Source organism: Panthera uncia (genome assembly GCF_023721935.1).
Source record: "Panthera uncia isolate 11264 chromosome B2 unlocalized genomic scaffold, Puncia_PCG_1.0 HiC_scaffold_25, whole genome shotgun sequence".
Lineage (NCBI taxonomy): Eukaryota > Metazoa > Chordata > Mammalia > Carnivora > Felidae > Panthera > Panthera uncia.
In genome coordinates, this window is record NW_026057581.1 from 12,844,195 (window position 1) to 12,857,872 (window position 13,678).

The window sequence follows — 13,678 nt, forward strand, 5'->3', positions numbered from 1 at the left end:
AAAAAAAAAAAAGCCATACACAAAACAAAAACACTCCCCATGCCAATCAAAACGTAGCTGTACTATGCACAAAACAAATTTAACTATTCCAAACCATTTAAATCTCTGAATAATCACCCAATTTCAGAAGCCCAGTTAACAGGGAGAATTCATTTGTAGTCACTTACACATGCATTCACATACCTACTTAAAAACATTAGCTATATTGTATGTCTTTCCCCCCTAAAACTGGAAACCATGAATTTTTAAACAAAACCAGTCCCATTATTAAAGTCAATCCCAACAAATGCATTCGCTGTAACATGATTCCCAACTGGTTTACGTTGCGAACCAAATAAGCCAAAACGACCACATACATTAAATTTGATGTGCCAGTGCAAGGAACAAGATCGCCATAATCGGACCCTCGGTTGCAACTTAAAGGGCTTCCAACACACACGCGTTACACGATTTTCCAAATAACATTAATAATAACAACACATGATCATTTGCATGCAAAGTGCAATATGGGGCCAAATCCGCCCGAGAATGCAGTTTAGTTACATTACCGCAGCCCCCACCCCCCCACCCCCTCCAAGCTACACCAAAATCCCCTGCCTTTCATCTAAAACTAGATTATGGTTGTGTCATTCGAGGTCAATTTATTCACTTGAGGTATCGCTACACCAATCTGTTTTTTCATCCAAACTAGGCAGACACGACTTTGCCTGAAAAGCCCTCTTTCAGAAAAGAAAGAAACAGCCTTATCGGACGCTGTGTTTAAAACCCTTCAGCTGCAGAATTATCTATAAACTTGACATTCAGAGCCATTGCTTAAAACTGCAAGTCAAAGGATGTGTTGTTAAGAGCACTTACGTATTTCTTCTGAATGATATTCCTCTTGGGTCTTTCCTTGCTCATTCTGAGATCCAAATGCTGATTGCAAAAGGGGACAATTGCTTCATGAATTTAAAGCCGTCAGAAATTTGCAAAAAAATATCCTGGTGGTTTTTATTGTTGTTGGTGGTGGTTGATCTTGTAATCCGACTTTTCTTCCTCTTCCCCCAAAGCCCGATTCGCCTTGAAATAAATCCGAAATTGGGAAGGAAAAAAAAAAAAAAAGAGCCAAAGACGAACGAAGCAAACAAAAAAAAATTCACTTTAGTAAAACACTCATAATGGAAAATTTCCCCCGAAACACACACACACAAAAAAAACCGACGCCCTTCACTCCCCCCCTTTTTCCTCCAAAAACTACATCAGCGAAACGTGAAGGTCCTTAGTGTCTGATCTGTAGTTACATCTTGGAAAAGAAAAGGGAAAGATAAATAAAAAATGTTGGAAGTCACGTTTGTGCTGCAGCAGCAGTGCGAGCAGAAGAGTCAACTCCAGCGGCGGCGGCGGCGGCGGCAGCACCACAGCGAGGGCTCGCCGAGTCTCTTTTTTCCAAGCCCCCTAACCAATGAGAGAGAGGCTATCCAGCCCAACTTTAAATGGACTCTGCTTTTATACAAGTTAGGGCTCCTCGGGTAATTCCCCGACGGACGCTAGCCGAAAACTCACACAGCTGAGCCACCAGGCGCCCGCCTACTCCGGCGCCGACCGACCCTGGCCCAGTCCAAAGGACCCCGACAGCCCCGTCGACTAGACACCCGAGAACCTTCGACGAAGCCTTCCCGGGCAACCCCTCAGGCATCGCTCCCACGCCGAATCTGGGAGTGGAATTGAGAGAGGCTCCCTAGCCCAATGCATGGCACGCTCGGTCGCTCCACCTCACCCCCTTTCCCCAGCTTGCCGCTCACCCCACAGCCGCCACACGCCAGCCCGCGCCACTGCCCTCGCGTCTACCTGCAGCGGGGCTGCTGGATACGAGTGCCCCAGGACTCCCGGCCCCGGGGAGAGCCGCCTATTCCCGGGGCACCTTAGAATGGTCCCCTTGATCTTCTGGAAGTTGTAGTCCCCCGACTACAAAATGGCTATGGCCACGGGAGCTGCAAACTACAATTCCCAGCCTGCCCCGCAAGCCTGTCACTCAACTCCCCTCCCTCCTCCTCGCCCCCTCCCCCTCATCGGCCCTGCCAACAAACGCTTGGATGTGTCCCGCGTGTGACACTGCTAGAGGCTGGCTCGGGATTGGCCCGCAGAGCGTGTGGTCCGCGAGCGAGGAACTCCCCACGCCGGCCCGCCCCCGCCCCCCCGGGCCCCCGGCCCCCCTCCCCCGGCGGCGCCCCGCCCCCACCCGCGGCGCGAACCGCCTGTGGAATCGAGGAATCGCGCGCGCGCCGGCCCGAGCCTAACGGCGGGGGAGGGACGCGAGGCTTCCTGGGGGAAGGCCTCGGAGCGTGGCGGCGCGGGGGGGCGGTGTCGGCGAGGGGTTGGAGCCCGTCCTAAGGAAAACTGGGCCACGCACCAAGAGGAATCCTCGGTGCGAACTAGTTGATCGGCGGCGCCTGCTGCCTGTGCCGCGCAGCCGGTGTCAGCTCAGGACACCGCCTCGCGTATTCGCACATGGCGTGCTGCGGCCGGGCCCGGGGTAGGCTGAGGTCACCTCGGCCGGCGCCCCGCAGCCGCACGCGCTGGAAGGCCACCTCCCGGCGCGGCACGCGGCCCGCCGGCCGAGCACGGCGTCGGGGGTGGCCGGGAGGGGGACCCGGGGCGGCCGCCTCTTGCAAGAGATCACCACCACCACCCCCCCACCCGGAGGGATCCGGCTGGAGCTCTGCGCGGGGAGGCGTGTCTGGCATCGGGGGTGCCCGCGAGCGAAGGGAGGCCGACGCGTTGAGGTTCGAAACGAGTGGAATATGGAGACCGAGCCGTACGGCCATGCAAACTGCAGGGAAGCATCTGGATCACCGAATGCCAGGAATATCAACCGCGCTGGCCACGCGGGAGCCGCCTTCTACCTGCCTCTGCCCCCCCTGCTGTGGTTCTTGGTCGCTGCTGTGAATGAAGGAGCAGGCCCCGCGTTATCTCCTCGGGCCTTCACCCTTAGTAACAACTTTGTGGAGTCTGACGCAGCCATTCTGCATCATAAATGTGCTTGTTTCGACTGTGGCTGCAGAGAAGTGATGTTTTAAATTATTCCTCTCGGACTCCCCTCTGAGGACATGAAAAGTGGGGTCATCAGACTCCCCCGTGCTCCTGGCTACACGTCGTAACTCTCCTTCCCATCCCGTAGATTCTCCTAACCTTGAAAGTATAAATACTCGCTTAACACAATTGTTAGATTTTATTTGTGGCACTGTTTCAGGAGGTCACCGTGGTCCAGAAAGGTCTCCGAAACTGGTGGAGAGAGACCTGGATTCGGATCAGACCTCAGACCTCGCTGAAAGGCCACCGGCTGCTTCTCCGAGCTCCTCATTTGCCTCCTCCACAAATTCGTGATGACCAAACCTCGCGGGGAGGATTATGTAATAACATTAACCTAGCTAAGAACCAGCCACGTTATAGGAGGCTTTCAGCAAATGCACTAAAAAATGCCTTTTTCAGATGCTTTTTAGTTATTACTCTACCTCTTTAAAAACTCGGAATGCCTCCTAAAAAATAAATTTGTCTTACAAAATTTCAGTCAGAAAACTAAATGACCTTCTGTGCCTTAATACTGCAAAACTTGCCTGCTGGTGCCATTTGCTGGGGGAGGACTCAATAGAACAGACTCTACTTTTCAGTCGTGACCACCCAAGTGACTTTATGGTTAGGTTACAACGAGGTGTTTTCAAAAGATTTTCTGATCATTATGACCGAGGTCTGCACTCCTCTGCAGCGTTATGGTGTTAACCAGTTTTCTGGAGGTTTAATGTCAGATCTGTCATTCCCCAGGCAAAATATTAAAGAACAAAGGTGGGTTTCTTCTTGGATCCCTGAGCTAGCCCTGAGGCCGGGCGTGTCCGTCCCAGGCCCCGAGGACTCCCCTGCTGGGATACCAACTCCCAGGCACCACAGGCACAAACTAAAAACCCTTCTAGTGGAGGCTTGAGGGCAGGAGAAAGGAAGGAATGTGCTCATTTCCAAAAGATTTGGAGAACATTAGTTGTTGTTTTCCCTGAAAGGGAAAATGGATTTGGCTTTTTGGTGATTGAAAGCCTTTCCTGTTGGGGACGGCACTGGCACTGTCTCCAGGAGAACACCCTTTCCCCGCTACCTTGGCAAAGCCATATATTACCTTTCCTTTTTGTCCTCCTCTTGTGTGTTTCCTATAATCTACTTCACTTTTTCTCCTGATGATTTTACCTCCTCATAGCACTTGCCTTGATGTCTCCCAGTCAGGTAGGAGATGACGGCAGGCAGGGCGGAGGGAAGACCTCACTGGGGGCATTGCTTCTACAAGGACCTGCCAGCACTGTCGCACTGTCGTCATCCCTGAAGACAGAGTGAAAGCCTTAAAGTCCTTTGTTAAGAAACACACAGCTGAGTACAAAAGGCAGACTTAACAGTGGATTGTGATACCTCTAAAAAGTGCTAATTAGCAAATGGAAAAATGTGCTAAAGGGAACACATGACAGAGGTGACCAGGAACTAGGGAGTTTTGAAGGATGAATAGGGGTTCAGCAGTATGAAGGAAGCCAGACTGCTTCACAGCAGAGAAGAAAAAACAAAATCATGAGAACTCCAAAAACATACCAAACTGATGGATAGGACCCAATATTTGTTTGGGAGTGATTTAAAGATGATGCTGGGAGGTAAGCAGGAGCCAGGATCAGAAAAGGCTCTGTATGCCATGCAAAGGGAGTTTGGACTTTGCCTGTAGGCTAAAAAGAACCTTAGAAGGATTTTCACTAGAGGAATAAAGCAGATTTGCATTTTTGGAAAGTAATTCTGCTCGTGTGGGAGATGAAATTGAGGATCAGAGAAAAGAAAGACACCAGAAGCAGGCAGACCTAGAAACCAGTTGCAAGGTTACCGCATAAACGAGGTGAGAAATGGTTATGATCTGACTCCAGTGGCTGAGGAAATACCATAGAGAGCAGAGAACAGGTTGAGAAATATTTAGAATGTCAAAAGTCCAATGGACTTGGGAACTGGTTAGCTGGAAGGAATGGTGATTAACAGGGTAGAGTCTGTCCTCCCCTACCCTTCCCTAAGATTAGGGAAAACCTAATCTTACCTTATTTTATACTTTTTTACATTTAGATCAATTACCTACTCTGGGAAGAATGGGAACACAAAGTGAAAGAGGAAGAGGTAGCAAATCATCAGACACAAATAAGAGCAGGCACTCACCATTCTGGGTTCAAATCTGTGCCGGAAATCATATTTAGTTAAGCATTCTAGTCCGCCCTTTGGTTTACCATAAGAAATGACAGGCAAAGAATCGTAAGTTAATAAAGACCAAGGACACGGGACACCTGGCTGCCTCAGTCAGAGGAACGTGCGACTCTTGATCTCAGGGTCATGAGTTCGAGCCCCACATTGGGCACAGAGATTACTTAAATTAATAAATATTTTTAAAAAATAAAGTGGCGCCTGTGTGGCTCAGTCAGTTCAGGGTCCGACTCTTGACCTCGGTTCAGGTCCTGATCTCGGGGTTATGACTTCAAACCTCGCACTGGGCTTCGCGCTGGGGGTAGAGCCTATTTAAAAAAATAAAATAAATAAAGTAGCCAAGTAGAGAGCAAGAATCCATCGTCCTCTATTATACGCATATTGACATTTCCTTCTTAATGCAGAGGATGGCCCAGGTTATCCCACATGCTTCCAAAAACCAATCACATCTGTGGTTCTCCCAAGGAATACCAAGATTCATCTTCCCCAGGAAGCCTTAACGGCACATATAACACCCCTTTATATTGCATACTTACGTGCTACCGTTCTCCAATTTTGCCTTCTGTTCCCATCTCTTCTCTCCAAATAAGAAATTAACTTTCCAAAGTCAGAGACCATGTTGCCTACTTGTCATATCCTGCCCCAAAGCTCTAGAGACTTCACAGAATTTGGAAGTGGCCAATGCAGGTTTACTGTTGGATATTTCACCAAAACTGTAATGCCCAATTATTTAGACTATGGCCAGCCGCTTTATCTCACTATCATCTCCAGTTCCATTTTGGAACACTACTTTCTTCCTCTTACAATATCCAAATTCATCCCCAGCTACAGTCCTATCTCCAGTTCAGCCTGGCTGTTTGGCTGTCTGGTTCCTGCATTCTTATAGTCCCTGTTACTTGAGCCACTTTTTTTTTTTTTTAAATAAAAACTGTATATACGTAAGGTGTACAACATATTTTGATATGCATATTCACTTTGAAATGACTACTACAGTCAAGCTACCCATCACTTCACATGGTTACAACAAGCCACGTTTTTGGGAGCTTTAAAATGTTGTTCAGTGTTGTCTTGTTTTCGGGTGATGTCATTTGTATATCTTGTCCCTCCTGATTAGATTGAAATTTTCATGGGGCCGTGATTTGTCTCATACTGAGGCAGGCCTTGGCAATGAGTCCAAGCTCTGGATGGGAATCAGATGTTTTTAATATTAACTTTCTGAGTGACCATAAGCTATTCATTTGACCCCTCTGGGCCTTACCTTAATCATCTATAAAATTAGAGGGTGAAATTAAATTATCACCAAAGACATTTCTGGATCCAACGTGCTCTAATCCTGCTTTGACCTTTGTACTGGCTTCCTTGCTCCCCTCTCGTGCTGGCCCCTAAGTACACTTAAGTAGACAATTGTTGAGTAAAAATTGCTAGGGTAACTTTCTTTATACCTGTACATTATTTTTTTAAATTTTTTAAAAATGTTTATTTATTTTTGAGAGAGAGAGAGAGAGTGCAAGAGGGGGAGGAAAAGAGAGAGGGGGACACAGAACCTGAAGCAGGCTCCAGGCTCTGAGCTGTCAGCACAGAGCCTGACATGGGGCTCGAACTCACGAGCCGTGATACCATGACCTGAGCCGAAGTTGGATGCTTAACTGACTGAGCCACCCATGCCCCCCAATACGTGTATATTATTAATTTTTAAATATAGTCTTCTTTCTCTGTGATCTCTAATGACACCTTTTAATAGTGTTTAAAGCACAGTCATAATAATATCACCTAATCCACAAAAACAACCCAGATCGAGATAGGTATTATGGCCCGTACTCTGCCACTGTGAAAGTAAATATAGAGAGGTTATGATTTGCTCAAGGTCATACAGAGAGTAGGGCCGCAGAGCCAGAAGTCAAATCCAATGCTCCTGGCTCCACATCCCTTGTGCAGGCTACCTCCCTGGTTTGCCACAATGTGATCCAAGGCCCATCATTCCATGAAATGTTACTAGATATGGCTGGAAAGAAAGGGATGCGTTAACAAAATAGATTTGGCAATTGCCAACTCGCACAAAGATAATTTGACCACTGTAGGATTTTTTCCATCTCAAAGAGGCATATAGTTCTGTAGTTTGCCAAACTTATTTGGCCACAGAGGCCTTTTGTTGTTGTTGTTGTTTAAAGAAGGAACTGGTGTCAATGTAACAGCCTTGGAGACATGCTTCACCCAATATGATGAATTTATGTTTCAGAAATGATTGCCGACTGACAATAATTCTTACCTAAGTGGCTGAATACTTTATGTGAAGTTTCTAATTTTATGTAAGTCTGCCTTCGTATGTGGGGGGGAAGGGAATAATGAGGAGGGATATAAAAAATAATCTTTGACTGACATCAGGTTTATAAATAACTATGAGCCAGTGTGCGGAGAAGTTGGGGGCTTCCATTGAAAGAAGGTAGAACAACTATTTCCAGCTGACTGAGATTTGCAAGAGTATTTCAAAACACCCTAGGAGGTAAACTGAGAAGTAAACAGCCTTCTTAAGAGTGACTGATGTCAAGGAGACATTAGCTCTTTTCGTTACTCACTGCTTCCTGTCCCTGAATTTGCAGTATTATTTGTCAAGCCTCGCTAAAATGCCACGGTATAAACCGGATACAATAAAATGATGTCTTTAAAACCTCCTGGTTGTCAGTGGACCTCATTTATACGAGTCACTGAAAGTCCCTGGTTCTTTGGATAATTTAAAATTTGGGGACTGTCATTGCTATTCTGCTTAGATTGTGTCTCATGTTATTGAAAGAGAGCTGGCCCGGATTCAGAAACTCTGGTAAAGGAGCAAGGACGGGAAACCTGCAGTTCCTAAGAATAGAAGTTACTGTTTATAATAAGACTCTACTCTGTGTTGGGGGGCGGGGGGGGGGGGGGGGTGTAGAAATCTTATGAGTGATCAACTAATCCACAGGGAATCAATATGAGGAAACTGAGGCACAGAGATTCCAAGGCTCCCTTAAGTTGGCAGGGATAGAGGGGGAGGAGCTATATTAATCAGGACACTTTCTGTTGCAAGGGAAAGAAACCCAAATGAAAATAGCTAATGGGGTGGGGGAGGGCGCCTGGGTGGCTCAGTGAGTTAAGTGTCTGACTCTTGATTTCGGCTCAGGCTATGATCTCTGGGTTCCTGAGTTGGAGCCCGGAGTCAGGCTCTGGGCTGCCAGAGCAGAGCCTGCTTGGGATTCTGTCTCTCTCCCTCTCTCTGACCCTCACCCACTCGTGCGCTCCCTCTCTCTCAAAATACATAAATAAACTTCAGACAAAGAAACAAACAAACAAAAAAACAGCTAACAGAAAATAGGGGGTAGAGGGGTTTGGTTCACCTAGCTGGGAAATCCAGAGTCATAGTTTCAGGGCTATAAATGATATCTTCCTACCCTCCCTCCTTCCTTCTCCTTCTCTCTCCTGTCAGCTTCTCTCTCCACGCAGCCGGTGAAGATCATTCCAAAGAGAACTTTTCTTTCCCACCTTCAGTTGGGGGGGGCGGGGTAGGGCAGAATCAGTTATCAGAAGGAGGGGAAGAGAAACACTCTGGGCAGCCAAAAAAGCAAAAGGAATCGCACCCACCACAGGAGCCATTAGTTCTATCTGTCAGGGCCACAGAAGTGATGGGGTGGGAGAAAAATACCCTTTCACCAATCAGAAGCCTAACGATTCCTCATTTCCTCTGCCTGGAGCCACGCGTATTCAAACCCACTTGTACAGTTGATGTTTTTTCACAGGCAGGACGCACACCAAGATGCCGGTTGATCTCCCTATCAGACCCTTCCCCGGCTCCGATGCTGCCTTCCATGTACTGCTCAACAAAAACACAGCCCATCTCCTGCAAAATTGTAACGTCGGCCAAGTTTATGTTGGGTTTTTGTTGTTTTTTTTTTTTTCAAAACCTTTATGTTTCTAAAACTCCAGATTCACCCGCACCTTTACAGAAACCAGCACCACCTCCCTTTCCACTCCTACACACACACACACACACACACACACACACACACACACACAGTAAAACACAAAAAAAATTCAGACATTAGCAGTTACACTGTGACCAAAACTTGCTGGATTACTAATTTCCAGATGTTTGTCTTCCCCTCGATTGTCAAGCATTTGTTGGAAAAAAAAAATTTGTTCAACATTTATTAAGAATGCAAAATTAAACACAGACCTTGTCCTCAAAGTGTGCACTGTGTACAGAACACTACGAATTTCACCCCTGGTACAAGGAATGTGTAGGAAGACAAAAGATGGGTGAAGACATCTGCAGGTAGAAGGGGACCTGTAGGCTCTACTCGGCCAACTGAGGGCTGGCCGGGACTTGCTCTGGTCTTGAACCTGACAGCAGGTACAGGACGAGGCCCCCATGCTTTAACTCTAAACCCTGTCTACCCATCCCTCAGCCAGAGACCCACAGGTGCCAAGGACCCAGAAGGTCAGCCCCCTCGCCTTTTTTTTTTCTTGTCTCCCCTTCTAGCTTTGATTTGTTCATTCATTCGCTCATTGATTCATCCATTCACCCAAGAAGTACCCAGTAACTGCCTACAGTGCTCTCTTCTCTCTGCACTCTCCCTTCTGTAGACCTTGGCAGCAACGTAGAGCTTCTGTCACCTTAAGCCCAACCATCCTCACATAGGAAAAGCAGCTGGGGAGGGAAAAGGAGAGAAGGTCTGACTGTAAGTGAAATCCAGAGAACCTGAGACAAGACAAAGGAACCCAGATTACCAGAATCCGGCCTTAGTTATGACAAAATGACAGTGTTTTCATGTGTCCGTGTGTGTGTGTGTGTGTGTGTGTGTGTGCACATAAGATAAGGGAGTAAGGGCTTCCAAAATCTGTCTAGTATCTAGAGAATTTGGGGCATTTGTGATGCTAGATAAATACAGATGACAGGAGAAAAACTATAAAACCAGCATGACTATTTAACACAGTCTGGCTTAATGGCAAGATTATGCTGGGAGTCTGAAGGCTTGAGGTTCAGTTTCAGCTTTTTGTGACCTTGGCCAAGTCACTTTGCTACGTCTCACTTTCTTCATTTGTGAAAAAAGGAACCAACTAGTTATGCCCTAAAGACCCTTCCAAATCTAATAGTCTGTGATTATATATAAAACAATGTTAATCTTAGTAATCTGTGATCATGCCAATTTTATATGACATGCTTACTGTTGTAAATTTTTAGTACAGTAGTAAATTCCTAGTGCATAAACTATGGACATGGTTAATGTAGTGTTCATAGACTCGTAGTATATAAGCAGACATCTTTATCAGAAACTGAGAGAGAGAGAAGGAGAGAGAAAGAGAGAAAGAAGGAAGGGAGGGAGGAAGGAAGGGGACAAATCCTAGTCTCAGCTTATGCTTTGGGCACTCTGTGTGGATCAATAGTTTTTAAAAAAAATTTTTTTTAACGTTTATTTTTTTTTAATTTTTTTTTTAACATGTATTTATTTTTTAGACAGAGAGAGACAGAGCATGAACGGGGGAGGGTCAGAGAGAGGGAGACACAGAATCTGAAGCAGGCTCCAGGCTCTGAGCTGTCAGCACAGAGTCTGATGTGGGGCTCGAACTCACGGACCGCGAGATCATGACCTGAGCTGAAGTCGGCCGCTTAACCGACTGAGCCACCCAGGCGCCCCTTTAACGTTTATTTTTGAGAGAGAGAGACAGAGTGCAAGCAGGGGAGGGGCAGACAGAGAGGAAGACTCAGAATCCGAAGCAGGCTCTAGGCTCTGAGCTGTCAACACAGAGCCCTACCCAGGGCTCGAACTCATGAGCCGTGAGATCATGACCTGAGCTGAAAGTCACATGCTTAACCAACTGAGCCACCCAGGCGCCCTGGATCAATAGCTTTGAAGATGAGACTCGGGTCCCAGTCGGTAGGGGAATCCATAACTCTCAAGCAACCTAGGGCCCAAACTGGGTCCCCTGGGATTCTCTCAGTGTAGAAGGCCAGAGAGACCAGGAGGAAGGAGGCTGGACTTTCTGAAGTTACTACAGAGCCAATCCTTGGCGATTTCTCAGCCACGTCAATATGCCTGCAGCTGTGCCAGACTTTCCCAGGTGTCAGACATAGATGATCAGAATCACATTCCTTACGCTTGCAAAGTACCCAGCACTTACCTAGCGAAGTATCTATCACATGGGAAAGAAACTGCTGCTTAAATAAATGAATGGAATTTGGCACTCTGCCAATTATCATTTTGTTCACAAATAATTCTCTGCATCTGGAGTGCTCCTTCAAATAGGTCAGCTCTCACCAAGCATTTGCAATTATAGAGGAAGTGAAACTGTTTGACATGTGGCATCTAAAAGATCTCCATTTTGCTCTCCAGCCAGTGCTTGTCTGACAAAATGTCCAAAGAGGAGAGGACACAATGAAATATTACTGAAACACGTCAGTAACGTAACATGCCGGACATTTACCTACGGTGAGTCTAAAACTCAAGACCAGTAGAGATATAGTCATCCGACAAATGGTGTTTGTCTGCTGCTGTTAGGGACTGAATGGTGTCCCCTCACTAAAAATTAAAGTGTTGAAGCTCTCACCCTCACTCAGTGCCTCAGAATGTGCTTGGATTTGGAGTAGGGTCTTTACAGAGGTACTTAAGTTAAAACGAGGTCATTGGGGTGAGCCCTAACCCAATACTACTGGTGTCCTCATAAAAAGAGGAAATTTGGACAGAGACACACAAAGAGGGCAGACTGTGTGAGGACACAGAGAGAAGGCGGCCATCTTACAAGCCAAGGAGAGAGGCTAACTAACTCTGCTGACACATTGGTCTTGCACATTTAGCCTCCAGAACTGTGGAGAAATACATTTCTTTCTTTAAGCCACTCCGACTTTGGTACTTTGTTATGGCAGCACAAGCAAACTAATACGGTTGCCTTGCAAGTTAAACCTTTGATATATGAAAATAAAGCTGACCAATTTTAACATAACAGAAGAGCCTGATGTTGGGTAGTCTTTGTAGTATCGGGAATAGGTCGTGTGGATCTATTCTCGCACCCGCTTCCCCTGAGACATGAATTTGCCAGAGGAGGTAGGTGAAATTAGAATCCTCTAGAGATGATACTCCTAGCCCATGGTCTCTTAGCCATGGTCTTGCTGGGGGACATGGGGATGGGGTGTGGGGTGGGGAAAGGTAAGAGATAAAACTGCCCACTTTTCAGTATTGTGGCCCAAGGATGGGTCCGATGTTTACGTCCCGGACAAGGACTTAAGAAAACTACCTTGTTCCTCAGAATAGAGAACCCAGAAATGGACCCACAAACGTATGGCCAACTCATCTTTGACAAAGCAGGAAAGAATATCCAATGGAATAAAGACAGTCTCTTCAGCAAGTGGTGCTGGGAAAACTGGACAGTGACATGCAGAAGAATGAACCTGGACCACTTTCTTACACCAGACACAAAAATAAAGTGGATGAAAGACCTAAAGGTAATACAGGAAGCCATCAAAATCCTCGAGGAGAAAGCAGACAAAAACCTCTTTGATCTTGGCCACAACAACTTCTTACTCAACATGTCTCTGGAGGCAAGGAAAACAAAAGCAAAAATGAACTACTGGGACCTCATCAAATAAAAAGCTTCTGCACAGCGAAGGAAACAATCAGCAAAACTAAAAGGCAACCGACAGAATGGGGGAAGATATTTGCAAAAGACATATCAGATAAAGGGTTAGTATCCAAAATCTATAAAGAACTTATCAAACTCAACATCCAAAAAAGAAATAATCCAGTGAAGAAATGGGCAAAAGACATGAATAGACACTTCTCCAAGGAGGACATCCAGATGGCCAACTGACACATGAAAAGATGCTCAACATCGCTCATCATCAGGGAAATACAAATCCAAACCACAATGAGATACCACCTGACACCTGTCAGAATGGCTAAAATTACCAACTCAGGCAACAACAGATGTTGGCGAGGATGCGGAGAAAGAGGATCTCTTTTGCTTTGCTGGTGGGAATGCAAGCTGGTGCAGCCACTCTGGAAAACAGTATGGAGGTTCCTCAAAAGACTAAAAATAGAACTACCCTACGACCCAGCAATTGCACTACTAGGCATTTATCCATGGGATACAGGTGTGCTGTTTTGAAGGGACACATGCCCCCCCATGTTTATAGCAGCACTATTGACAATAGCCAAAGTATGGAAAGAGCCCAAATGTCCCTCGATGGATGAATGGATAAAGAAGATGTGGTATATATATACACAATAGAGTATTACTCGACAATCAAAAAGAGTGAAATCTTGCCATTTGCAACCATGTGGGTGGAACTAGAGGGTATTATGCTAAGCGAAATTTGTCAGTCAGAGAAACACAAATATCATATGACTTCACTCACATGAGGACTTTAAGACACAGAACAGATGAACACAAGGGAAGGGAAGCAAAAATAATATAAAAA

General features: G+C 46.2%; 1 protein-coding gene across 2 annotated transcripts in view; it reads right to left on the reverse strand.

Annotated features, from left to right (window-relative positions):
• JARID2 (jumonji and AT-rich interaction domain containing 2) overlaps positions 1–1,743 on the reverse strand; it is a 159,323-nt gene extending 157,580 nt beyond the window's left edge. Inside the window, exon 1 of one of the 2 annotated variants that reach the window (XM_049655018.1) lies at positions 856–1,738. In XM_049655018.1, coding sequence (XP_049510975.1) covers positions 856–900 — 45 coding nt within the window. In that variant the 5' untranslated portion in view covers positions 901–1,738. Of the gene's footprint in view, positions 1–855 lie in introns of both variants that reach the window. The other variant, XM_049655017.1, reaches the window with a different exon arrangement.
• Positions 1,744–13,678: the final 11,935 nt, after the last annotated feature.